Below are 26,923 nucleotides of genomic sequence, written 5' to 3'. Positions count from 1 at the left end.
TGCAATAAACAGCAGAGGGATCGAATGATGAAGTGTAAGGGCTTGCGTTTCTAGTGAGAATGGAATTGTTTTCTTGCTCGTTTTGGTGCTTTCAACCCTGGAGCTGCTGCATTCGCTCCTACACCTAATTGCAGTGTGACAGTTTGGTCCATTTCCCCCCCATCAGAGTTACTTGGGGGGAGGGACCTATCCAAAGCTACTTTTAAGCAGCGGTTTTAATGAGCGGGCGCTACAGACTACTGTACAGTATTATATTTTATCATCCTTTTTGGTTGTAATATCCTCTCAGTAGGATGAAAACTCCTTATCTGTCTTGTTTTGTTAGATTCTCTGAGATCCACTATATGATTTTCTTTGACGCCTAGAGTCTTTATAAGCCTTTTTGAAGAAACTAACTTTAAGATACTTAAATGACTTTTGTATTGGTGTGAAGAAGAGAGCCTGGTGTAGGATCAGATATGTCATTGGTTCCTCATGGCAGCAGCTTTTGACTCGGTCACCATCTCCATCCTAAAAACTGACCTTGTACCAAAGCATATTCCTGGTAGTTCTGTGGCTTTCCCTCTACTCTTTCAATTGTGTTGTGAAGAAGTGCCTCCTTTCTCTTGGCCCAAGTCATCTGCCTGTTGCATAGTCCACAACACTCATTTAAACACATCACTGATGTTTAGCTAAAACACGCAGAGAAACTATGAAATACACAGGCGGGGGAGCAAGCTATGCTGTTAGCCTTGTGCGGTTTAAAGCTTATTCTGTTGCCAGAGTCCCATTTTTGAATGGCGTTGTGATTGATTAAAATTGTATACTTGATTTAAAGTGGTAATACAAAGATGTCACTCAGTTGCACTAAACTGCTACTGATTTATCATACAACATGGTCAATTGGTTAGTTAAGAACTAGGAGGGAGTTCATAGCTGGGTGTTGGCAAAGTGGGGGTGTAATCAGTCTGTTCACGCTGGCATTGGACAGAACCTTGGTAAATAAATTCTGTTAGGCTGGTCCAGGAAGGAGGATCCAAGTTTGGGTCCTGAATATCTCAAGTGCAGCAGTCTTGAAGTGTCCTGGATGGAGCCCTGTCCATCCATCCTTCAGCTGAAAGGATGAATGCTACTGGTATGCAACTTTAGAGGGTGGGAGAAGAGAATTATAAATTTAGCATTTTCAAATGCTTTTTTTCCCTTCTGTGCTGCTCTTGGGAATTTAAAAGAAAACTTTTTTGTAAAGGACATTTTGCAAGACAGTGAAGGCACATATTGTTAAAACAAATGGTCATTTTCACAACTGCTTTAAATCTGTATATTACTTGGTTTTCCAGCTAACGTTTGCTAATGACAAAATAAATTCAGCTGTCCTGAAGCCATTTTCCCTGTTGAGCAATCGATGTTGTGCTTAGTAGATTGGTTATAATAACCCCCTTGGTAACAATTGTTAGCTATAAACAGACCTTTAGTACAATCTACTTATTAAACATTGTCATATGGATGCTAGGCAAGTTTTTCTGAGGCTGGACTCTGCACACCAAGATTTGCTTACTGATTCATTGGAATCATTACATCATGTGCCAATAGGATTTGGTGAACAAAAGAATATTCCGTTTTTTTTTAAAGGTTGAAAATATTAGTTTGCCTGATTAACGTTGTCACTTCCTGACTTGAGTGATGAAAGTTGCATGTGCAATCTCAAATCTGTGTTATAATAAGGCTTTAATTGCATGCCCAGGATATTTCTCCTAAACAGTATTCTCTACAGTTCTAGTTACACAGGCTGCAGCATATGTATTTTTTGTTCTCATGTATTTACACTGCCTTTGTCATAATCTGGCTTCCTATATGTAACCTTATCTCTAAGGTATGTTTGTTAAATGTGGTCAGCAGATATGCACTGCACATTTTGTTTTCAGTCCTCAATACCTCTGTGTAGATGCAGTTTGGGAGAGGAGGCAGTTATCTACAAAAGTGAGGCCTTATTTGCACTAGAAGGTTGTTCTGCTTTAACTATACTGATGTCATTAAAGTAGTACAAATGCAGCACCCGGCATGGACGCACTTACATTAGTATAAAGATGCTTTATACTGGTAATGGGTATTCCTGTACAAGAGGAAAAATAACTATCGCTATCTAAGGCATCTTTATACTGGTATAACTAGGGCTTTTACCAGTATAGCTATTTCAGGTAAAAAAAAAAAAAAAAAAAAAATAGAAAGAGACTGGGGGGGAAATCACATCTCTACCTAGAATAGTTGTACCATTAAACTTGGAAGTGTTGCCCGGCCTTAGTTGTTAAGTGAGGTGCCCTGCATATACAAGGAAACGTCTGGTATTATGTGCAGTTTGTGTACTCTTCAGCTAAAGGGCTGAAATGGACTTTGTTTGGCATTATGAGGCTAGTACCATGGCGGTCAGGGGGTATGCGGATATTTAAGGTTGTAGGAGAAAACCGTATGATGTATATGAGAGCGTGACCATAATGCATGTGTACAAAGGGGTTGAGGGAAAGTTACACATGACCTTCAGGATGGCTGCTCCTGACTCTTGAACATTAACTGTGCAACCCTTCTATTCCCCTAATGTAGTACTTAGTGGAACTTCCTAGAGCATCCTTTTTATAAAGGAGAAATAATAGACAAAAATGCCATAATCCTGACATTTTGGCCCTGGGCCAATCATTTGATAAGGTTTCAAGCAGAGAGCCCTCTCCCATCTAACTTTAAATCATGCTAAGTAAGGCAGGCTTACATTAGTATAGGATACCCCACCTATGGCATTGCCAAGGAGTATGAGAGTGGGGTTTTCCTCCTGTACTCCTTAACAGGTCAGCAGCTGTAGAAGCTCCTGGCTGTTGGGAGGGTTGTGTGGGGGAGAGACCTGCTCAGGTTTTCAGGGCTCTGTGGAGCCCTTCCCTCTGTCCACGCACAGCTTGTAAAGTGCCTGGCTGAGTTAGCTGTGTGTATTGTCTGGCCTTAGCTACATGCTTCATGAGCATAGCAGTAAAAATACACTGCACATGCATTGCATGCAGTTTTGAAAGGGTCCTAACTCAATCAAGTTGAAACCAGTTATTCCTAGAGTTCTCCAAACGATTTCTTTTTAATGACAATGATAACCCTGTCAGATTTCAACGTCTACCTGCTGGCATTTCAGCTACAAAGATTTTAGTCACTCTCTTTGATCGGAAAAGTGGCCAAACACTTTTTGCTGACATTTTGAAAAGCAGAAAAACCACTTTCAGCCAGAGACCAAGCCTGGAGATTTTCATGACAAAAGGCAAAATGCTGGGACATGTATGAGTAATTGAAAAGTGGGTTAAAATAGAAACCTTTCTTCATGATTAACTGGAGTGGTTGTTGCTGCTATCATGAAGAACTAAAAGGTTCAGGATGGAGGAACCACAGTACCTCCGCCTACACTGGTGCTAAGGCCCTTGGAGTTAATACAGTGTAAGGGGAAAGTGGGTTTTACTCCTCCACCCTGTTAGACTAGGACATGAAATACAGATGTTAACTGTCTGACATCACCTTGAGAGAGAGACAGGGAGGGTGAAGTAATATCTTTTTTTGGGACCAGTTTCTATTGGTGAGAGACAAGCTTTTGAGCTGAAGAAGAGCTCTATGTAGCTTGAAAGCTCATCTCTCTCACCAACAGAAGTTAGTTCAATGAACGATATTCCCTCACTCATTTTGTGTCTCTAATATCCTGGGACCAACACAACTACAACAGCACTTCAAATGGCATCGTTTTTGTCCTTTTGACAAGTTAAAGGGTGCCTCTTCATCTTTCTGGCTGGGCCTAGATATTGCAGTGTGTGTGACAGAGCAGCTCACGCATAGTTCTGAGACTTCTTTGGTGGCCAGGTTTAATGGGCTTGTGCTGAGGATGGAGCAGCAACCTAGTTAGTTCTTTCAGTTACTAGCAACACCGGGTGTGCACGTTCCTGAGTACAGATAGATAAATACAGTAACTAGATTTATGTGCCTTTAATTCTATCTTGGCCTTTTGGTGATGATCAAACCACGGGAACAAAGCTAGAAGGTTTACATGTCCATTCTGATATGGACAGAATTATAGTTCCATAATGAAACCTCTCCCTGGTGGCTTAAAAAACAACCAACCCTCCCTCACTGATTACAGTGCTGGGTCCATGACACACACAGGCGATTGCTCCCTTCCCCTGCTGCCGCAGATGTTCCAGTTCTGTCATTGCTATCTGTGTGACTCTTGCCTTCCATTGTCATCTCTCCATTGGACACTGGAGAGTGGTGACAGGCCACAGCATTGATTGACTCTTGTAACTGATGAGCACGATGCAATTTTATATGGTTGCATTATATCTTGTGCTGCAATTCATGTGTTATGGGAGCCTCAGTAACTGTTATCTGAGGCTTTACTTAATTGTTTCCATAGTAAACCCATGTTTTCAGTAGTTTATCTTTTCTGCAACTTTCACCTTTGAGTTGGAAAATTTCTAACCTTGGTGTCTGTCGGAAGATGACCTGTTTTGGAAAGTTTGAGTCAAAATGGTTCAGCCGTGTTTGACAGCATATGAGAGAGGAGATACTTGTTCCGTTATGTAAATAAATGCAGTTGTAATGCTTTCGGAACAGCTCTAAAGCTAAAATGGTTGGAGAGCAAAAACAAAACATTATCTGGTAGAGAAATAGCCTTATTGAGGGATAGTGACTTTGGAGAATTCTGGTGAAAACGGGGTTTGTTTTGATTTGACCAACTTGAGATCTGACTTTCTCTGTGTACATGAAGTAAAGATGGGATGATATTTTAACTCTTTGAAAGTGGGATATGCAGCACGCTTGTATCTAAAACTTAATTGCATACTGCAAAATTTACTGTAGGTTCACAGTGAACTAAAGGGCTACGCAGAAGCCCTTGCCTCGTTCACTGCACATCTTGCAAAGCTGGCCAGATCCTCCCTAAGGTGTTCAGGCCACAGTGTTCTGGCTGTGTGACTATTTGGCTAGTTACTGTATGGAATTTTATCTTTCCAAAAGCCTAAAATGACTTAATTTGAGAGAGAGAGTTTGAGATCGTGACTGACTGTTTAGTAGTGTGTATTCACAAGGGGGTAGAGTTAAGGTGATATTAACTTTTCTTCTCCTGATTTGTGGGTGCTTAACAGTCCCACTTTAATGTTTTCTTAATGTAGATTTTAAATATAACATGTTTACTGGGAGTCTGTTAACTGAAACTTCATTTTTTTTCCTTTGGCTTTCTTGCTTTTTGAGCAGTCTGTTTACTGAGAATTCTTTGCTTTGTGTTTATGATATGCTCTTTATTATAGGCAGGATCTGATGGGGGGGGTTTAGCTTTCATGCCTGTGAGTAAGGGGTTTTTGACTTATTTGTTTTCAAATTGAAAGCATTTAGAGACTTCAAAAGCCTCTCAAGGATCTTTAACTTTCAGTTCTTCAGGAGGCAGCCAAAATGAAAAAGGAATGTTTTTCAATTCAGTGTTACAATGGTGAATCTCTAAAGTTTCTCAGTCTACAAACCATTTTTTTTTTTTTTTTTGGGACGGAGCAGTATGTGAGTAGGAGAGAGTGCTTTTCATGAACTTAAATCCCTTCTTAGTATCTCACTGTGGTTCTCCATGGGTCCGTCTGCAGATCGCTCGTGGCCCATGAACCATTGTTCATAGCCATTGTCTTAAAATCTTATTTGCTATGCTGCTTTTTCCTCCAAGCAGGTGCAGGAATAGGGAATCAACAATGTTAACTCCCCTTATGCTGAGTTATGTAAATTGTTTAGCCTAACTAAAAGAAGGTTGAGGGGAGATATGATTGCTCTCTATAAATGTATCAGAGGGGTAAATACTGGAGAGGGAGAGGAATTATTTAAGCTCAGTACCAATGTGGACACAAGAACAAATGGATATAAACTGGTCATTGGGAAGTTTAGACTTGAAATTAGACGAAGGTTTCTAACCATCAGAGGAGTGAAGTTTTGGAATAGCCTTCCAAGGGAAGCACTGGGGGCGAAAGACATGTCTGGCTTTAAGATTAAACTCTAAGTTTATGGAGGAGATGATATGATGGGATAACATGATTTTGGTAATTAATTGATCTTTAAATATTCATGGTAAATAGGCCCAATGGCCTGTGATGGGATGTTAGATGGGGTGGGATCTGAGTTACTACAGAGAATTTTTTCCTGGGTATCTGGCTGATGAATCTTGCCCATATGCTCAGAGTTTAGCTGATCGCCATATTTGGGGTTGGGAAGGAATTTTCCTCCAGGGCAGATTGGAAGAGGCCCTGGAGGTTTTTCACCTTCCTCTGTAGCATGGGGCACGGGTCACTTGCTGGAGGAGTCTCTGCTCCTTGAAGTCTTTAAACCACGATTAGAGGACTTCAGTAGCTCAGACATAGGTGAGAGATTTATCGCAGGAGTGGGTGGGTGAGATTCTGTGGCCTGCGTTGTGCAGGAGGTCTGACTAGATGATCATAATGGTCCCTTCTGACCTTGGTATCTACGAATCTTTATATGGAATGGGCAGTTGATCAGTCTGGTTGGGGAAAAAAACGTTTTATTTGATAAGAACCCTCCTTCGTAAAGTTTATTCCCAAAAAGAGGTTTTTGGAGTGCGTATGTTTGAAGACAAGTTTGACAGTTTAAAAAAAATTGTAAGGATATTTTGAAGTGTGTATAAAGGCAATAACTTGTCGTCAGGTGCAGTTTTACTGTGTGTTCACACTCCCTGGAGTAGTTGAAGGACTATATGGTGTGTAATTATACACGTAAATGTCTAAACTGCTTCATAAATGTTGATATCTGGAATTTCAGCAAATTAACTATCTGAAGAATGACTCAAGATAAGTTACTTCCAGAAATAAGAACTGCACAGCTGTAGAACTAAAAAAACCCATGTTTTAAACCAGTAAACACAGGCTGTGGTACAACATCTGCCATATTTATCATGTGATGATAATGCATAACAACTAACTGTAACCTTTTCCGTGTTGGGTGGTTTTCAAGTGCTTTTAGACTTGGTGATGACCACAGTACTTGTGGCTGGTTTTGTCTGTAAAGTGCTCCTGCCATTGCATGTAACGGAAAAGTAACCCATCCTAACAACAGAGAATTCACTGTTTGAGGTGCCTGTCTGCCCTATGTCGGCCCTTTCTGAAAACTGCTGCCTTCTTGCAGCTAGGAGTGTTCTCACTTGCCCTCCGCCAAGAGGAGGGAAGTAGTTCAGTCCACTGTAAATCACTGGATGAGAACTGGTGGTATCTTCTGAAAGGGTCTCACTTCTAATCACTTTTGTGTATTTAAGCCAGTGAAGAAAAAGAAGATAAAACGAGAGGTTAAGATTCTGGAGAATCTGCGAGGTGGCACCAACATCATTAAGCTGATTGACACTGTCAAAGATCCAGTGGTAGGTATCAGTATGTCCTGAGGTATCTTGTGTGCTGAGCTTGTCTTGAGCTGTAGTCTGTAGGGTAATTGATGGAAATACATGTGCAAAACTCCTGTTTGTTGCTGGTTGTCTTGTCATCTTAGCCTTCATCTTGCTTTTTACATCTTCCCTCACTGAAGAGCACTGTTGGGTTTTTAGGTTCTTTTGAGAATACTTTGATTTGGGTGACCTGGTAATCTTCCCTGTACGCCAAAATCCTTGATTCCCTTTCTGTATCTAATGATGAATTGAATTGATTGGTGGGTGAGAAAGCTTGGTGACGCGAACATGCCTCTCTCTAGCTCTCTCACACGTGCCATCTCTGCGTCATGGCCACTTGTGGCTTAAACAATGGTAAGATTTATCCAGGTGAATTGTTAGCAGATGCTCATCCTCCCACTTGGTTACATCTTGTTGTCTTCCTATCTAACAGCTTACTGCTTATTTCCTCTTCCTTCCTTCCTAAATAATTATCTTGTTTGGTCTGGTTTGTTATTTAGATGCTACGTTTGCCCCTTTCCCAGAACGAATTCTTTGTTGGTTGGGGGATAAGGGAAGGGGTTGTTGGGCGGGGTCACATGACCTTCTAATTTGTTGACCACTACAAGAGAAAATGATTAGCAAGTTCTAAGTATTAGCAAGAGAATGATACAATTTCACTTATCACTTAGCTGTGAGGAGATCATTTCACATTGCTGTGCATTAACATCTTGTGCTATCTGTGATCAACAAGCTGGAGGGGGGAAAGCATGGTTGGAAATGCCTAGCTGATGCTTGCTGTCTGGGTAATAAGCATGATTTGTTCCAGCGCACTTTGGTGGCAGAGCAGGGATTGTGTTCCTACCCTGTTGTGTGGGGCATAACAGTGGGCAGAAGCTTGGGGAAGGAAAGTAAATGCAAGTGTGTGTTTTGTCAGTTGGAAATTCCAGGGCTCAGAAAGGGCAGAAGACTCTTGCAGGAAGATGGCTAAACGATTCATCTTTCTCTCTTGCAGTCAAAGACCCCAGCTTTGGTGTTTGAGTACATCAATAATACAGATTTTAAGGTGAGTCTGTCTTTGTACCAAAGTGGGGGAGGTGGGAGGTGTCATGGTCCTCTAAATTTGCCATGCACCAGGTTTACTGGAGACCCTTTGAAAAGCCAAGTTGCTGTTGACAACAGTGGGGAGATAATGGATTTGGTCTATACGCTACCTTCCCTTGTAACTTCAGCCAACACAGATCAAGTACAGCTCTGAGAAATAAAACTCGAAACTGCTCAGCTGTCCCTCCGTGTGACTTTGAGGTGTGAGTTCCAAGGATACAGGAAAATGGGAGAGTTTACTGCATTTCCTAGTTACCCTCTCTCAACATAGCAACTGCTACTGTGCTGTATTTTAAATCTAAGTTAATCCCTCTGCTATCATACTCTATTTATGGCTGTTGATGGAGATGGTGGCATTGATTTGCATAGAAATCCTGCAGAGCTGGTGTGTGGAGTTGTGACTTAAGGTCTGAGAGCGAGTGTTCTCACTTGGAAAGATCATAGCCAAGGTCTGACATGACTATCTTGGAGGAGATGTAAAGCTTTTCTCCAGACTGCTGTATATTTTCTGCCTTTGTGTTAGGTGGGGAACTGAGTGGAATATTTCTCTCTCCTCTGGTGAACCTCTCTGAGTTGGTCCATCGGTGAGCATATTTGCTACTGTAACAGTTTCTGACTGGGGGAAATGAGCTAATCTGCAAAATAGTTGTGTAGTTAGTAACTTTCTGAAGTAGGTGTGGTTATCCCTCCTTGCTCCAGGTGCATTTGTATCATAAGTTATTAACTCTGCGAGATGGCCTTTTAATGAGTCACTTTTAATTAATTCTAACAGCCATCAGTTAGCACCCCACTGTCTCTGAGAGCCGTTTTTTTATTCCATATGTAGGAAAATACTGTACTGTGATGTTGAATAAGGTGACTGAGTGTGGGAACTGTTGGTAGAGGCTCGCTTCTTAGGATTTAGGCCTCAAAGTACTCAAGAAATGTACAAGGAATGTCACTGGGCTGTTGCCAGTACAACTTGCTCTTACAGAGAGGAGCTGAACTTGGTCCTTCGCTCCCAGGTCCGCAAGAGACAGATTTTTAAAGTTATTTAGGTGCCTAAAGATACAGATAGGCACCTAATGAGCTCCCATTTAAATCAATGGGAGTTAAGCACCTAGGTGCCTCTATGTATCTTTAGGTGCTTCGACACCTTTGGTCCCAAGGTTATTACATTGCATCCCTTTTGCTCTCTAGTGAATTTCTCTGGACTCCAGGATGGTCCCAAAAGAGGTCAAATTCAAGGCCTTTCAGAGATGGAGTTGCTAGAATATGGGGGAAAGGAGGAGAGGAACTAAAAAGAAGAAACCTCCTGAGTTCAGAGTTTAAAGAACAAGTGTTCCCTGTGTTCCATACATAGCATTGCAGACTTATGGTTTACCAAGAAGGTTATTAACCTTTTCCCTCAAGATGGGACTGCTAGCAACTTTGGCCTCAATCACTGAAAACATGCCGAAAGGAATAAGGAATTAGTATATTGGCCATGTGAAAGACCTGCCTTGTGGTTCAAGATTGCATGCCTGGTTTCCATCACGTGGGAGTCAGTGGAGTAGTGAGTGATGTGCTACTGTGATGTGCATGTAGTTAATCTGGCTGCAGCATTCTGGACATTATTTATGCTATGTGGGGATTTAGCAGGGAGACCAGAATATAGTAATGTGCAAGAGAATCTGTCCTGTGAGTGTTTGAGGGGAAGTGAGCATTGTCCTATTAGAGTGTTATGCAGCAACCTTTCTGGGCTAATTAAAATGACCTTGATTTGTCTGGGTTTAATTTGAATCAGCTAGATTGTGCAAACAGTGTGTACTGTTCTGAACTATGGGCTTCTGTACACACCAAGCATGCTGCCTCTAGGCATTTGGCCCCAAGAACATAGCCATTTTGGTTGATGGCTGGAAATCTTTTGAAGTACTTGTTACACTTTATTTACACTTTTTAACAAACAGCATGAGATAAAGCCAAGTCTTAGGGTAGCAAATCCAGTTGTTTTTAACAAGGATACCTTCCTGCTATCCCAAAAAGCCACATGTGCCTAATAATCTCTCTACACAAAAATCCAAAGCAGGGCATATTTCCAAGTCAGTGATTTGATTCTCAGTTCCCCAGCTGGTATAGCATCAGGGGAGATATTAGATATAACAACTCAAGACAAATACCCATCAGGGATGGTCTAGATATACTTAGTCCTTCCTTTAATGCAGGGGACTGGACTAGAAGACCTCTTGAGGTCCCTTCCAGTCCTATGATTCTGTATTCTATAAAAACCTACCCAGTTTTTACCAGATAATGCTGTCTCCTAAATATTGTTCTAAACATAAAGATATCTGGGTATAATGGTCAGTGGATATAGTAGCAGGGGAGTTAAATGGTCTCTCCTGATGGTTTGGTATGGATCCTGTGCCACATTCCTAGCAAACTGTCATTCCCACCAAGAACAGGAATAGTTGCTTGTTTTATTTTCCCCAATGATTGCAAGCTAAGTTGTGCACTGTTATCCATGTCGTTCGTATCTGAACAGGACAACAGAAGTTGGATTGCTGAGCTGTGGCCATTGCATCAGAAGAAATTAAATTATTTTAAAATGAATCATTAAAAAGTAGATATAAAAGCCTGAGCTTTGAGGATCATCAAGACACAAATATGAGTCCAAGTTTTAAAGATTCTTTATTTTACTGTCTGACTTCTGCTGATTGATATGAGACAGAACTGGAAAACTTTGCTTTAAACTGAAAATATGAAAATCCTGTCTACACCATGAGACATTCAGCCTGGCTAGGAAAGAATAGTATATTTGTAGCCTAAACCTCAGTCGTCTTGTTTAGGACCTACATTTTTTGAGTTTGCAGGTTCATGTATTTATGTGCACAGATGACTGAGTGCCTATCTAGCCAATGCATGTGCAAAAATACACAAGAGGATCTCTCCTTTTAAAATAAAGCCCCAAAGTCTGTCTGTCCCTGTACTAAGACAGGAGCGAGGTGCTTGGAGGGTTGAGTGAAAACAGGTCCAAGAATCCTCATGTCAGTTCTCACTGGCTCTCCTTGAACCTTATTAATAAGATGTCTGGAGACTGAAACTGGAAGCTTTGTCTTCTTTCTTCTTTCTAATCCAAATGATAGGGAATTGTCCTCTTACTCATTTTGGAGGCATTGGTCCATATGCTAAATGCTCGATCTTGTGATCGCTATAATAACTTGCACATCCAATGGCAGTGTGACAACCGTGTGTGTGTGTGTGTGTGTCAGAAAAAATTGTCAGAGCATGAGCGGAGGGTTCTCAAACTGGTTCCAAGTAACTAATGCATCCGATGAAGTGAGCTGTAGCTCACGAAAGCTTATGCTCTAATAAATTTGTTAGTCTCTAAGGTGCCACAAGTACTCCTTTTCTTGTTTTGACTATGATGGGCCACTGCCAAATACTTTACAATATTACATTTTTATCTTTCTCTCACTCTCATTTGTAATATCCTCTTTGAAGCTAGAAAATGTCCGTATTGATCTTCTTTTCTGGCAAATGCTTTCCCTTGTGCTTTCAGTGAAATTACATTTTTTGCTTAATGTTAATTGCTTGTTACTCTACTTGGTTAATGTCACTTCCTTTGGAGCACAAGCATTGCCAGTGGTATCTGTATAACCCTGAGAATAGTGCCACTTGGACTCCCTCAGCTGCCTTATGGTCTGTCTTTGCAAGAGAGGAGCCTAAAACATTTGTAGGTCCTACCTAAACTAAAGCTACTGGAGTTCCCAGATTTAGTGACTCAGAAACTTTAGAATCAAAGGAATTTAAATATTTTAAAATGATAATATTTGGATTCTGTGGTGATAGGCGGGCCTAGAAATACCTTAAGTAGATGAATACCTTACCTTTTAAATTGGTCAAATTATAATCTTAAACTATTTAATTGTATACCTATGGGTTTGATGAACCAGAGTTTGAAAAATTATACTTAAAATTATTTTCTCACGTGAAACGGAATGTCTCTACTTGCATCTTTAATGAGTGGCTAATATTTCTCTTAAATTCTGTTTATACTCATGGTTATCTTTTGAGATCACTTCAGACAAAATGAAAGTCAGGCAAATGGTCATTAGGTAGAGGCACAAAGTGCCCACTGTCTTTCTGCTTCCAACTGGAAGTTAAAACAGCTGACACGCCTCTATGGTCCCAGACTCCTCCCTTCTCCCCCAACAACCTTCAAATGATGCATATTTGTATAGTACCAGAAATGTGTGGTTCTTCATAGGTCTGCAAGATAATGGCTCCTGCCTCGAAGAGAAAGATGGGGTCTCTTTCGAGCAGCCCCGCACAGGTTGTGCTATCTTATTTTTAGTAGATCCCACTTTGAAAGGCAGGAGTAGAGTTTACAGGCTGTTCAGAAGAGGTGTCTGAGCGGAAGAAATGGCAGAGAGGTGCACAGCAGATCAGGAAGGGAGATCTAGGCTGTATGAGGCAGAGTTGAAGAAAGTGTAGGCGCTCTAGCCAGATAACTTTTTGGAGCAATTGGGATTACAGCTCTACCCAGGATGGAGATGACCATAGAGTATGAGGATGGGTTAGCTGGTCCCTCCTCTTTCTCGGTGTACTGGGTGATGCAGGCAGGCTGCTAGGACTCCTTTGTCCTGGGATTCCCTTTAGTTCTATTTTTCACCTCTTGAGTGACAGCTTCCCTGCACCTTCTCACCCGAACTTGTGCATACTGAGGATAAATATAGTTTCCCACTACGTTTGCAACGCATACATGGGATATAAAGGCATGAAATAAAACTGTTTCTTAGTTTAGCTATAAACACCGGCAGCCAACAGGCAAATGTTTTTCAAGTGATCCCACTGGAATGCTTTACACCTCCAAGCCGCACCCCTTAAATGCAGTACTATGTTGAAAAGTCCTAAAAAGTACAGCGCCTTATTCCAGAAATCCATGCCCCCTGCGTAGGCAGGCAGACTAGCTCACTGTAGTGAGAAAAAGTATTCACTGGTTAACTCCTCTTAGCGCTGCAGGGATCAACTCGGCTCAGAGAGGGAGGGGGAGCTGGTTCCCTCTTAGGCATCAACAGAATTGTTCAATAACAATCAATTCCATATGTACAAAGCCACTGAAAGCCCTCGAGGGCTGTACAGGTGCCACTGAAGACCTGATTGGCCCGTGGAGCCTTTGTTGCTGGTGCTAATGCGTGAGAAGGAAAGAAACCAGTTTGACTGGCAGAGCAGAGCCCACGTTCAGTTTGGAGGGCTGGCAGTTAACAGAGCAGATGTTAACAGAAAGCACCGAGATACAGAGCCTCACCGTGATTTTTGTGTCACTCTTCAGGCTAAAACCACGCTGAGGACAGAGCATGAGAACGAAACTCTGGAGAGAGAACTTGGTGAGAGAGGGACCTGCCAGTGCTCTGTAAATAGTTTAAATAAAGCGAGCCTGGAACTCTGCTGGGAGGATGTTCATTTTATTTCTCTGTCCACGGACTGAGATTTCCCAAAGCTATGTTCTTATTGGTGCACCATGCTGTGGAGACCTTGGCTCTGGCTTTAAAAGGCCCTGTGCTTTGCAGGTTAAAAGGGTGGTAGAAACAATCAGTGGGCGTAAAATGGTACAAGGCAGCCTGAGAGAGGAAGGCTCAGGAAGAGAGTTTTAAAATACCCCATTCCACCCTTATGCCAAGGCGTCCATTGAGCACTAGCGTGAGCACCTCCACCAACTCCTCTGACTTTCTCTTGTTAAAACATAGGGAACTGTTCTGTATTTCATGTTCCGTTTGTACAAGGAAGGGTGTTGAAAGAGGCTGTTGGGCAACAAACTTCAGCTGAAAAAGCAGCCTAGCTTCAGGGGAATGGTATAGGGAGAGGGCTGGGAGGGACAATAGTTAGAATACCTTCGTCAGGCTAAGAGGGGGAAAGAGTTTATCATCTCTTTCCTACTGTCTTCTCTCTCTTCTTGGGAGAAGGCAGCCCAACATGGGACTAAGGAATGAGAGCACTTGGGTCTATCCCCTGATCTGACATAGACTCCCTGTGCTACTTTGGCAAGTTGCTTAGCCGTAAATGTCATTTAGGTACCTTGTTCCCATTGAAAATAATGGGAGTTAGTTACCTAGGTATTTTTGAGGATCTGTCCCTTAGTCTCTCATTTTCCATCTGTAAAATGGGAAGAATAATCTGTCCAGCTTTCTGAAATCTGCAGATGAAAGGTGGTATGTTAGTGAAGACGATTATGGTCTGTCTTTCGTGGAAAGATTAATTTCATAACCGCCCCCTCCCAACTTTTCAAAATGGCTTGTTTGAAAACTAAATAAATTTTCAGATGAAAGAGCTGTGCTCCACTAGCAATAATCTGCTCCAGGGCATGCATAAGGAGGCTGCTGGTATGCTGGAGGAGAGCAGACGGTTCTCCGGTGAGCCCCAGTAGCCTAACAGACACCCTGTTGTAGCTTATTGCTGTATCTTAGTCTCATCCTTGCTGACTTGTGCCTGCTTCACTGAGTTGCACTTGAATGTTAGGATCACCCTAGCTCATGAAAATAGAACTTAGTTTGCACCCCAAGAGGCACTAAACAGTTCTTGCGCTTGTGAATGTTTTGTACATTGCTGGATGAATAGGCAGCTTATTGGAGCAGGGATGGTGAAGGCTGGGCTGTTCAGGTGTGTTGCTCAGGTTGCCTTGGGCGTAGGCGGTGACCTTGTTTACATCACTCTTCAGCATTTAACACCACACCGCTCCAGAGTTGAAGAGAATTCAGGATCAGCTCTCGTTTCTTGGAATGTGAATTTCAAATCGCCACTGTGCAGTTTTCTTGAAACTACCAGGCAGTGCCCTGAGACAGCAGCTGGCTTTGAAGTTAATAAATCAAACAATTTGACTGGGCTTTGAGGAGATGCTTGTTTGTTAAAAAGGAAAAAAGGTTAAGTCCTGCTGTTTTCTATAAAATTCAATGTGCATGTCATGCTTCACATAGCTGCTGTTTCCTAGCACCATGCTAGGCCTCTTGGGAAGGAGGGAAGAACTCACCCCATGGGGTAGGAGCCGTGGAACAGGGTTGGGCTGAGGAAAGTGCCGATGATGGATATAGAGTGAAATGCTAAATCTGTGCTAGTAGTGACCCAAGGGGTGGCTCATGCTGGGCATGACTGGGTGACAAAGATATTAGTGGTATTTGCTGATGAGTTATGATTTTAAGTGCCTCCAGGTCTTAAATGCTTCCCTTGCTGCTTTACAATAGCAGTGATTACTAATCCCAATAGGAACATAGAGGAAAGAGTGAGATTGCGGTAGATCACTTACACTGCCAGTAATGAACTCAGTACTGTGATCTCTTTCCCACCTTGTGATGGAGTCTCTGGACTACTTTTCCCTTCCATGTTACTGTCTCTGTCCCTTTGCAGCAACTGTCACTAGCCTTCTTGATCAGTGTAGATCGTCCCGATACGCAGAGGAAACGTGAAAGCTAATATTCTCCTAAGCATCTGCTATCTTTCTGATGTTGTAGGGGATCATCCAGTTTAGGGGAAGCAAAGGGGCAATGATGGGTCTGTAGGATGCCGACATTCCCCACTGCAGAATCTGTGCCCTCATTTCCACGTACATATCCTGTTAACCAGAGTAACCCTACACTGATACCTGGCACTCCCTTTAAGTTCAGACGCTGGCTCCCGGCATTAGAAAAGGATGCAGAGTGGCTTCGGTACTTCAGGAATTGGGGGTTAGGAATTAAAAGGTGCAGTTTTAAACTAAAACAATCAAGATCTGAATATTTATTTGCCCTTCTTTCTCTCCCACAATCTGTTTCAGCAACTGTACCAGATCCTGACAGACTTTGATATTCGGTTTTATATGTATGAGCTCCTCAAGGTGAGTGATGGTCGTGAAGAACGATCAAAGGCCACAGAGTCGGGCTGGGGGAATGAATGTCTCTGAGGCAATGGCAGAATTCCTGGAGCAGCCCGCTGGCAAACTGATGCTTCTGCTTGTTTCCTCTCTGGTAGTTAATGCGGAATTGTTGTCACATAACAGAGCCCATTTGGGAGGGTTGATGTGAGAAGAGCAAACTAACCAGCCCCTGTGGAGTAGAGAAGAATGTGGGAAGTTCAGAACTGAACTGGGGCTCTCTAGTTGTCTTTTTATATTGTAGGTGGGTTAGGCATGGTTGGCATTATGCAAAGCCAGAGGGGGTGGATCACCAACCCTGTGTTGTCTTGATATCACAGAACCTGAGTGCATGCACAAGAGGAGCATTTTCCTGAGCTTTTATAGAACTTGATTTGGTAACCCCAATCGTCCAGAGTCACCAGAGCAATTGGGGAGTTGGGTGGGAGATAGGTGGCTTCAGAAACAAGGTCAGAAAGAAGCTGGCTAGTTAAATGCTTTGAAATCTTTCAAAGCCCCTGAAGATTTTTCTGTGGGTGGGGCTGAGGCTTTAGACCCTCATGGCTCTGCTGGCCTTCGCCTTACCTCTTAGGGTAACTAAGGCCCTTTGAGACCAGACCTAGAAACTTACAGTAAGGCACCTATTTGGCTGGTACTTCTTCCAAATGACAGAGAGGGAAGAAAAGGGATGAATGACATCCTCAAGGGAGCAGTGTGTGCCCTTATGCTCCTTTGACTTTTATTAGACACCCCACCTCCCCACCCCCTTCTCTCCTGAGGCTTGTGGACCATCATGTGGCAGGTCTTTGAGATCTGCTGAACCGTCTCTATGGGATCTCAAGCTTCAATCTGAAGGAGCTAGCAGAGCACGTCCGTTCTCAAAGCTGTGTTCTGGGCACTATCATGTTGAATCTTCACCAAGGCAGCCGCTGTTGTCTGTATTGGTTCCCAGCAGGGCAACTGGATTATTAAAACTGCCATTTCCAGGCCGTCTGGGCTGGATTTGGGTCTGGAAGTGTCGGAAAAGGCTGTCCGAGCCCTGGAGCATCCACTCCGGGGGTCAGTGATTCAAGATGACCACTTGGAATAGATCTCCTAGCCAGCCCACGCTGTGGTTACCCATCCATGTTCCCAGTCCTTTCAGGGAATGATTGTGTGTCTGTCTGGGAGGGAAATCCCCTTCTGATTGAACTCAAGGCATGCTATGAAGCTCCAGGCTGCTTCTATTTTTATAGACACGAGGGAGAGGAACAAGGCAGGTTAGACAAACTGCATAAGGAATTCAGCTCCACAAACACAACAAAGGCAGAGAATGCATCGTCCTCTTCTAGTGCCTTCCGTGTGAGGATCTCCGAGCACTTGACAAACCTTGGTAGATTTAGCTCCACCATCCCTTTGAGGGTAGAAAAGCTGCATACTTCTCACTCATTACACGGAGAACAGCTACACAGGGACACAGCTAGCCCAAGGTCCTCGAGCTGAGAGCATCTGTGCACTCTCTGCTTGTGTTTCCTGCCTTGTGCTTTGAACCACCTCATCATTCCTCACATAGTGTCCAAGTCATTATGTGCATTGCACAGGTGTGATCTTTGTTTAGAAATTATTGGTAGATCCAAGCAAATTCTGGAGTCTTGGAAGAAAAGTCATCCTCAAAGGCCCTAAAACATTGAGCAAATGGTAGAAATCACTGCATTCCTGGGGAGTTCCTCTCCTGCCAGCAGTGACAGCAGAAATGACAGACAGTCACTTCTGGTTGTGGACCTATCTACCGATGGGACATCTATCTCGCTGGCTCTTGAGCTCTAAAGTACATGCTGGGAGCACAGATCCAGGAGTCGGGGCCTGGTATGACAAATGAACCAAGTGTAGAATGGCAGCTGCATAGTCCTCTTGTTCTCTACCGGCAACATGCCTCTTCTGCCACAACCAGGATGGTGAGCGAAACAAGGGTGGTGGTTCTTCATTGTCCTTCAGGTGCTGTACTCTCTCCATTCGGGCACGCCTACTTCATTGGCTGGAGACCCATGTGCTACATCATGGACTTTTGGTCGTGTTTACTGGTTTGTCTAACATGAATGTATATTGTCTGTCTGCCAGGCCCTGGATTACTGTCACAGCATGGGGATCATGCACAGGGATGTCAAACCCCACAACGTCATGATAGACCACCAACAGAAAAAGGTACTGCTGCAGTGGGGCACAAAGTTTCAGGGCAGCTTGAAACTTTGCCACCACAATGTCCTTAATCTAGGCTGCTGCTTTCTTATTCCCAGCCCCAACCACTCTCTCTTCCTGAGCGAGATCACTTGTACAACACATGTGTTGGGGATCGTCTGTCTGAGCTAGCATCCTTTCCTTCTGCTGCCTTTTCTTAGAGCTCTACAGAAGCAAAGTGCTCTGACTTGGCCAGGATGTGTGGGGATTGCTTCTAATTACTCCAGTTCCTCTGCCTATTTGTGGAGTGTTTCCAACCCTTGCTAGAAGAGAAGGGTCACTGCTATCTCCCTGTCCCAAGCTTTCCAGGCAGTAAGAGAAATAGAGGGAGGGGAATGGGGCACAAGTGGGAGATCAGAGAGGCAGAAGTTTCTCTGTTGAACGGGGTGATTGTTATGACTGTTCTGTTGTGACACCCTGTCTTGTCTGAAGAGTACGTGAATTTTATACACTGGGAACGTAAGCTTCTCCTGTTGTTGGATCCAGTGAAGTTATAGTCTCAATACAGAGGCTTTCTTAGGGGATAGGTGATATTGGTGGGGGGGGGGGGGGTGGGATCTACCAGTTCTCTAGCTTTTGGTTTTTTGCCTTTTTTTTTTTTTTAAACCTACTAAGTAGAAGACCCTTCCCCCAGTTAAATCCCAAAAAGTCAAGAGGCTCAGAGTAGAGGCTGTTGCCCCAGCCCTGGCTCATCTGTGTGTGTGGTATTATGCGAGACCACAGTATTTTCAGAGCCCTCGAGTAACTTCACTCCAGTGGCTTGAGCGCTGGGTCCTCTTCTGAATTCTGTAGCTATTTTAGGTTTCAGATGACTTTTCTAAGTGTGTGTGGATGAAGTTAGTGGATAACCTCCTTTTACCTAAGGTGCCAAAGTACTCCTTTTCTTTTTGCGAATACAGACTAACACGGCTGCTACTCTGAAACAACTCCTTTCACCGGTGGTCACTAGACTGGCTTGATCTCCTAGGTGAAAGCCTGTGGCTTATCTGCACAGGTCTGCCATGTGCAATACTGTGGCCTCTTTTTCACGTGTCTCCTCTGTCATTTTTGATGCACACTGATCAATCCATGGGATAAAATACCTTAGTGGGTACTTGCCCATTGTGTCAGAAATCTGATGTCCAGCATTGGAGTTCCATCTTAACTTCATGGCTGCATGTGGCAGTGAACTGCTGATTTACCCCTTTCCCATTTGGGGTGGATGCTGCATATACCAAAGGGACAGTGGTATCTCGGGGTCTTTCCCTCCATCTGGCCAGTTCAAGTGGTGCCTTAGAGTCCTCCCACCTGCACATTTCTCCTGAGCTGCTAAGCCACGGTAGCGGTCTCCCAGCTGATGCCAGCAGCTCAGGGGTTGACAGTCTCCCAGGCAGTTATAACGCCATCTGCAGGTCTATGCAAGTGTGGGGCAGTCTGCATTTCTCACCCGAAAGGGCTGGTTGAGCCAGTGACTCTCTCGTAGCTCTTCCTACTTGTTAGCATTGATGCTGCCTTCACACCCAGCTGTGCTTTAGATTTTTGTTTAAGGTGGCTAGTTCCTGCTTGTTCCCTAGCATCCAATTAACTGTCTTTTTTATTTGACTGGTGGCATTAGTAACCGATGAGTCACCCAGCAATAGATTTGATTAGGGTTGCAAGGCAGAGAATTCTCTGAGCCCTGGTAACTCCACAAAGCTCTGCAGATAATAGAGTGAGGTGGCAGCATGAGCAGAGACCAGGATACAGCATCATTGCACAAAGGGCTCCGGGCTTTCACCAAACCGTTGAAAAAAGCTTTGGCAGACTTGGCTTCATCTGACTTGTTTGTACTTGGCAACGAACCGTTTGCTCTTACTCTGTGTGTTTCTCTTTATTGCGTGTTTAGTTGCGGCTCATAGACTGGGGTTTGGCCGAGTTCTACCATCCAGCTCAGGAATACAATGTCCGCGTGGCCTCGAGGTACTTCAAAGGACCGGAGCTCCTTGTGGACTACCAAGTAAGAGTCTGCATCCAAATGGCTACTTAGTGTGTTGCTTGTGGTTGCACTCAGGCCACTTTTGGTTTGTCCATTTGCCCCCTGGGGGTTACCAGGTTAGAACAACTTTGCCATGAAGTTGGAAAGCCGAGAGCCTCCTTTGACTGGGGTCTTTTGGGGCGTGGGTCTAAGGTGTGTGTTGCCTTCCTCCATTTGATTTTGTTCTCCTCCCCTCAGATGTACGACTATAGCTTAGACATGTGGAGTTTAGGCTGCATGCTGGCCAGCATGATCTTCCGAAAGGAGCCCTTCTTCCATGGCCAGGACAACTATGACCAGGTGAGGAGATGCTGTCTGACTCTGAAAGGGGGAATTCTTGTTTGCCTCTTTCCTTTGGTTGGGGCTGGGACCATCTGATTGGTAGGCATTGTTATGCATTTGATTGAAGTGAGGTGTCAAGACTTGCACAGCAGAAAGCATGTGCCTTCTGGAAGGCACAATGATATGCGGCACAAATTGTTGTGGTGCTGTAGAAACAAGTTAGTAAGGGAGCTTTCCTTGGACCTCAGGATATCCCCAACACTGAGCTTCTAATCTCTGGTTGCTCAGGTGCTAACAGACTAACTTCCCACTTTTATTTGTGGTTACCAAATGCAAGAGGACCCATGGATGCAGCAGCCCATCCATCCATCCAGGACAGCGGTGTCGGAACATTCTCTTAAGTCAGTGACCTGCCCTTCTCTTGTTGCTTCTGTAAATCTGTCTTCTGTTGCAGCTGGTTCGCATTGCTAAGGTTCTGGGCACAGATGAACTGTATGGGTATCTGAAGAAGTACCACATAGAACTGGATCCGCACTTCAATGATATCCTGGGACAGTAAGTAGGGGCGGCAAGAAGCAAAATGTGACTTTTTTGGTTTCTTTTCCTTAAACATCCATCCCAAGAGTGACTCCAAAGCACAAGTGCTGCTTTAGGTCTCCTGGGCTGCAGTGTCATTTGTCTGCCTCTTATCTAGCTATTGATGTAACTTAGGTTTTTTCTATTCTCTGGCTTTCTATGCACTGAATAAGCCACTAGATTTGCATAGTAGATTTGGTTCTCTGCCTCTCCTGGGTTCCGAGAGCTCATCTAGGTTTATTTTTCTCTCCATGTTAGGGCCTACATCTCCCATTCCTCGTGATGATTGTAAAATGACTGAAATTGGTTGGGGGGAACCTAGCACAGATGCTGGGAATTGTCCCCTACAAGTCAGTCATAGATTTTAAGGCCAGAAAGGACCATCAGATCATCTAGTCTGACCTCCTGCATACCCCAGACCATGCAGCATCCGCATGCTAACTCCAACAACCAAAATTAGACCAAAGGATTACAGCCCACTGGAGACTAGTAGGGGGACCGAGGTGCACCAGTGTCTGAGGCCCCTGCAATGGTAGGGAAATCCTGACAAGTGACCCCCAAACACACGCTGCAGAGGAAGGCGAAAAATCCCCCAGGCCACTCTCAATCTGACCTGGGGGAAAATTCCTTCCTGACCCCACATATGGCTATCTGTGCTTTCCTTAGATCCCAGAAATTGCTTTGCCTTCATGCTCTCAGCTTGCAAAATTGTGTCACAAATTTGCCAGCCCAGACCTAGGATCTACTTGCCCATCCTTTCCCATGACAATAATGAGAAATCCGGGTTGATATTTTCGAAGCAGGGTAAGAGATTTAATCACCCATCTCCCAGTTAAAATTAGTGAGAGACATGCGGCTGAATCGACTGTATTGCTTTGCAAGTCTTGATGGTGATCTCTTACTGGTCTGTCAAGGGAAATTACCCACCTCGTGTGGGATGGCAAGCAAAAATTTTCAAGGCTGGCTTCGAACTAGAGACATTCTCGCCACTCTGAGCCTGCTTTTGAAGCCTTTGTATGTATCTCATAGACTTTAAGGCCAGAAGGGGCCATCCTGATCATCTTGTCTGACCTCCTGCACATTGCAGGCTACAGAACCTAGCTGTCACCCTAGTTGTTTGGAATTCAACTGGTTTGCTTGTTCTTTATCGAATGGAATCCTTGACACAACGGGCCTCTGTAAAGCTGCTCATAAAGAGAGCACTTTTAAATTAGCCTTACTGTGCAGTTCTCTCCCTCTCATTGGGATACAGAACACTTCACTCGAGCCCAACGTTGCCAAAAGCCAAGGACACTGGGTTGTAAAGGAGAAGGCTTGAGTGGCATTGCCCATGTTGGGTGTCACTAGTGATATGCCGGATCCTGGATGTAGAGGGGGTTGATAGGTAGCTCTAATTAGCTCCAACACTGCCCTCTCTAAATTCACATATGGGGTGTGGTAGGTGAATCCTCCTAGGATCTGATGGTAGCTGCTGTGCCATTCAGAGATTGGTCTGTACTATGAAAGACGTCCCTCTGCTACAGGCATTCGCGAAAACGCTGGGAGAACTTCATCCATAGCGAGAACAGACACCTGGTCAGTCCTGAAGTCCTGGACCTTCTGGACAAACTTCTGCGATATGACCATCAACAGAGACTGACTGCCAAAGAGGCTATGGAGCACCCATATTTCTGTGAGTCCCAGGGGGAGCAAGACCTGGGGTCAGAGTCACATGGCTGGGTTTGAAAAGGAAAGAAGGGTTTGTTGTTCAGATGGGAGGTGGGTCTTCCATTCACTACCTCCCTATGGATCTTGCTGTCATACTGACAGCTGGAATTCCAGGTTCTCCAAAGTCTAATGGAAAGTTGTGCTGCTTGGAGGGGGGGTTCCTTGGAAGAACCTAAGCCTTCATGAAAGTGAAGCTTTGATATTGCTCGTTGTAATACTGCTTCCCATCCCTGGCTGATCCTTGTGTCTCTTGCAGACCCAGTGGTGAAGGAGCAGTCCCAACCCAGCTCAGAAAATGCTGTGCTCTCCAGTGGCCTGACAGCGGCACGATGAAGGCTGGAAAACAACGGGTAACTCAAGATGTTTACAAATAAAAACAAAACCTTCAGTCACACAGTGAAGGGAATAACCAAGACCCCTCCCCCATTTATACTCGGCAGAAATCTAACCTCTGGGGGGCTAACACCTCTCTGGTGGTTGTGGATAATGTAACTCAACCTGTGGTACCAAAGCCCTGGGCAAATGGTTTGCAAGATACCCAGGGCTCACGGCGACTGATTCTTGTTCACATTTCCATGGCGCCTGCTCTTCCTTCCCAATCTAGCCTTTTCCTACCATGCTGGTGGAGCAAATTTGCCATTCCGCCAGTGGACCATAGCATGCATCTATATAAATACGCCCTTTGGAACTGTGGACACTTGGGGCCAAATTCAGACTGGGTAGAAGCGATACAGCTCTGAGGTCTTGGAGTCGCACCTGCTCACTCCAGGTCCCAGTTTGGCCCTTTTATTTCAGTTTCAGTTGCGGAGGAAGAGTGTCTCAGGATTGGTTTGGATCATTAAAACCAACAGCCACTTTCTAAGTTGCTCAGAGAGAGGTGAGCACCCCTGCAGGTGCATTCAGAAAATGTGTTAGGCCTGTTATGGAAAGTCCTGAATGTAGAGGCAGGAGGCTTTTTCTGTAGCAGGCAAAATACTTTCCCACAGACCTCAGGAAAGCTGATCCTACATAAAAGAGATACAGCCATGTAACTTATTTCATGGCTCACATGTGATGGCTCATGCCAGGTGAAGTACAATTCCAGAGTATGAATCTGGAGTGTTTCACGCCAGCACCATTGAATGAAGAGCAGAATGGAGAAGTTGTGAAGAAATGCAGTAGGAGAGCTTGGGGATGCAGTAGTGGGAACAGCAAGGGGGGAGGATCAGTAAGCAGTGGTGTGGTGGGAACAGGAAGGGAGTGGCGCTTTTGGGGTGACTAAAGCTACTGATCCAGAGCTTGGGTCCATGTAGTGTGTTAACAATCAGCCAGATGCTCAATTCTGGGGCTAAGATTCTGTTGGGGGGTAGGGTGGTTCTCTTGTGGCTTTTTATCTGATCCCTTGATAGCTTTCTAGCCCCACAACTCAAAGTTGCTTCCTTTATTTGTTCTGTGTATAATTTCTCCAGTGGTTGTAGAAACTGGAGATAGTGTTTTGCCACCAGCACCTAAACACAGAATTTCCTTCTCCGGCATTGTCAAATATTTAATTTTTTTTTTTTTTAATAATATAAGGTTGGAATGTTTCTATTTGAAACATCTGTTTTACATTTCATATCCCAATAAAGTTATATTGGCATTGATAGCAGGTCAAATCCATTTGTATAATTCACTGAAACCAATAAATATCTATACGTATAAACTTCTGTTGTCTTCTAGTCTATGGGGATGTGCAGAAACTAAGAGCAGCTGAAGGCTTTGCATCCTGTAGTTAGGATTGAGTTCTAACTTCTGTTCCAATTTCCTTTTTATCAGAACTGGCTCTTTAACAAGCTCCTTTTGGCCTGATACTTTTCATGCTTGGTCTCAGCCCAAAGGTGGAATTCTGTGAAAGTCTCTGCAAAATCACTTTAGCTGCTGTTGAGTTCAAAGGGAATGTCCTATGCCCAGGCAATAAACTTTTGTGCTTGCAAGACTCTCAGGGTATGTCTACAGTGTAAAAAAAACAAAAACAAAAAAAACCCCACCTGCAGCTGGCCCATGTCAGCTGACTCGGGTTGCGGGGCTCTGAAATTACAGTGTAGTTCAGGCTGGAGCCTGGGCTCTGGGACCCCCTGATGGGGGAGGATCTCGGAGCCCAGGTTCCAGCCTGAACATCTACACTGCAGTTTTATAGCCCTGAGACAGTCGCACCAGCTGTGATTTAATTTAACTGTATTCATACCCTCACCACTGAAACTTCAAACCAGGGTTGTTTTCTAGAGCTCTCCTTCAGGGAAAGAGTTCAGGCTGGAAAACCCAATATGTCACACTCTTTGATAAGTCCTGAATTCTTAATCTGCATGTGTACATATGTACACACACACCACGTGTACACACACTTCTCAGTGTGGGTGGGTGGACTGTTCTCTATTAAGAACTCACGCAGTAGGAAATTGGAAAATTTCAAAAGTGAAGGTTCCGTGTTAATTATGAACCTCCAATAGACTGTTTGTTTTAACCTGTACTAGTGGTTCTCAGCAGTGTTCACTCTTGGCTCCCACTGCCTCCCCACTTTCTTTCTCCCTCTTCTGTCTGTTTGGGACCCACCCCCCTTTTTAGACATATAGTGTCAGCAGAGCAGTTGCGATTGCCTGGTGTGTTCACAACCCCAGGTCTGAGAATCCATGATTTATACCAGAAGCTTTCGAATTGTGGGGCACGTTGAGGTTTATTTGGGGGGCACGAGGAGCTGATGCGGCCGGGCTGAAGGACCAGGGGCAAGAGTGGGCCCTGTCTGGCAGGGGAAGCGGATGGGGCTGTGTGTAGACATCTCAGCTGCCAGAAACAAGCTCCTTGCCGGTCTCACTCCCCCATTATACAGCTGCAGCACTCACCTACTGGCAGTTACCCTCTCTTCTGGGGAGGTTGATGGGGACTGTCTGAGCAGGGAGCTGAAGGCTGCAACCTGTGAGTACTGGCCCCCTGTCAGACAGAGCCCCCTGCTGACACTGGCCCTTCAGGATGGCCTCAGGGTAGAGTCCCATTCACTTCCCCTGCTGGACAGAGCCTCTGCACGGGAAGCGACATGGCTGCACTTGGAGCCCCCTGCTGACCCCAGGCCTTCATCTGGCAGGGGACCAGTACTAACTTTCCACTTTCCTGCTGATCCCAGTCGTTAACACTACCCTGTTCCCTTCCCCTGCGCAGTGGGGGAGCAAGACGGGCAGGGAGCTGTGTCCCAGCAGCTAAGACTGCTGCACCATTGCTGCAGCAAGTGGCTTCCTCAACAGTCACAAGGTGAGTGCCCCCTTAGGTACCAGGCATCCCCTCTCCCCTTGCTTAGAAAGAGTGGGGCACGCATGAGACAGGTATCTCTGAAAGGGGGGCTCAGCAAAAACAGGTTGGGAACCTCTGATCTATAATTGTAAAACAATAGATGGCAATGAGGTCATGTTAGCATTGGGGTAGGACCTTAACAGTGGGAATTTCCTGACTGATTGGTTGGCTTCTTAGCCTCAATGCTGCATTAACTCCAGTTTTTTTTATTTAGTGTTAAATTCCACCCTGTTAAACCAATGCTAAGTGAATGTCGATGTGAACATTTGGGAAACGCAGGGGTTTACATTTCTTGTAGCAGTGGGGACCATCTGCATTGCTCAACTCCTGGCTTTTACATTGGTAACTAATGGGGTGTAGATGTAGAATCTTCACCCGCAGTCCTTTTTTAATCTGCAGAGGGAAAAGGGGTGGAAGGCTCTGGGGGAGAGGTCCAGGGTCATAGGACCCAACTTCAGACCTCCCATGGATAGATGTGGAGATCTCCACGCATTCTTCCCTGACACAGCCATACCGACATGCACTA

General features: G+C 44.4%; 1 protein-coding gene across 4 annotated transcripts in view; it reads left to right on the top strand.

Moving 5' to 3' along the window:
• The window catches only part of CSNK2A2 (casein kinase 2 alpha 2), a 41,249-nt gene that overhangs the window by 5,760 nt on the left and 8,566 nt on the right, over window positions 1–26,923 (top strand). For 2 of the 4 annotated variants that reach the window (XR_005288402.2, XM_038368056.2), the window contains exons 3-11: window positions 7,286–7,387; window positions 8,403–8,453; window positions 16,254–16,313; window positions 18,426–18,509; window positions 20,407–20,517; window positions 20,734–20,835; window positions 21,272–21,372; window positions 22,917–23,065; window positions 23,357–23,450. Coding sequence is in view for 3 of the 4 variants with exons in the window: in XM_038368056.2 (XP_038223984.1) it covers window positions 7,286–7,387; window positions 8,403–8,453; window positions 16,254–16,313; window positions 18,426–18,509; window positions 20,407–20,517; window positions 20,734–20,835; window positions 21,272–21,372; window positions 22,917–23,065; window positions 23,357–23,433 (837 nt within the window). In the remaining variant the exon portion in view is untranslated. The remainder of the gene's footprint in view (window positions 1–7,285; window positions 7,388–8,402; window positions 8,454–16,253; window positions 16,314–18,425; window positions 18,510–20,406; window positions 20,518–20,733; window positions 20,836–21,271; window positions 21,373–22,916; window positions 23,066–23,356; window positions 23,451–26,923) is intronic. The other 2 variants (XM_038368057.2, XM_038368058.2) reach the window with 2 other exon arrangements.

The sequence above is a fragment of the Dermochelys coriacea genome, chromosome 12 (genome assembly GCF_009764565.3).
Source record: "Dermochelys coriacea isolate rDerCor1 chromosome 12, rDerCor1.pri.v4, whole genome shotgun sequence".
Lineage (NCBI taxonomy): Eukaryota > Metazoa > Chordata > Testudines > Dermochelyidae > Dermochelys > Dermochelys coriacea.
The sequence above is the reverse complement of the archived record's forward strand: the minus strand, read 5'-3'. Positions and strand labels throughout refer to the sequence as shown.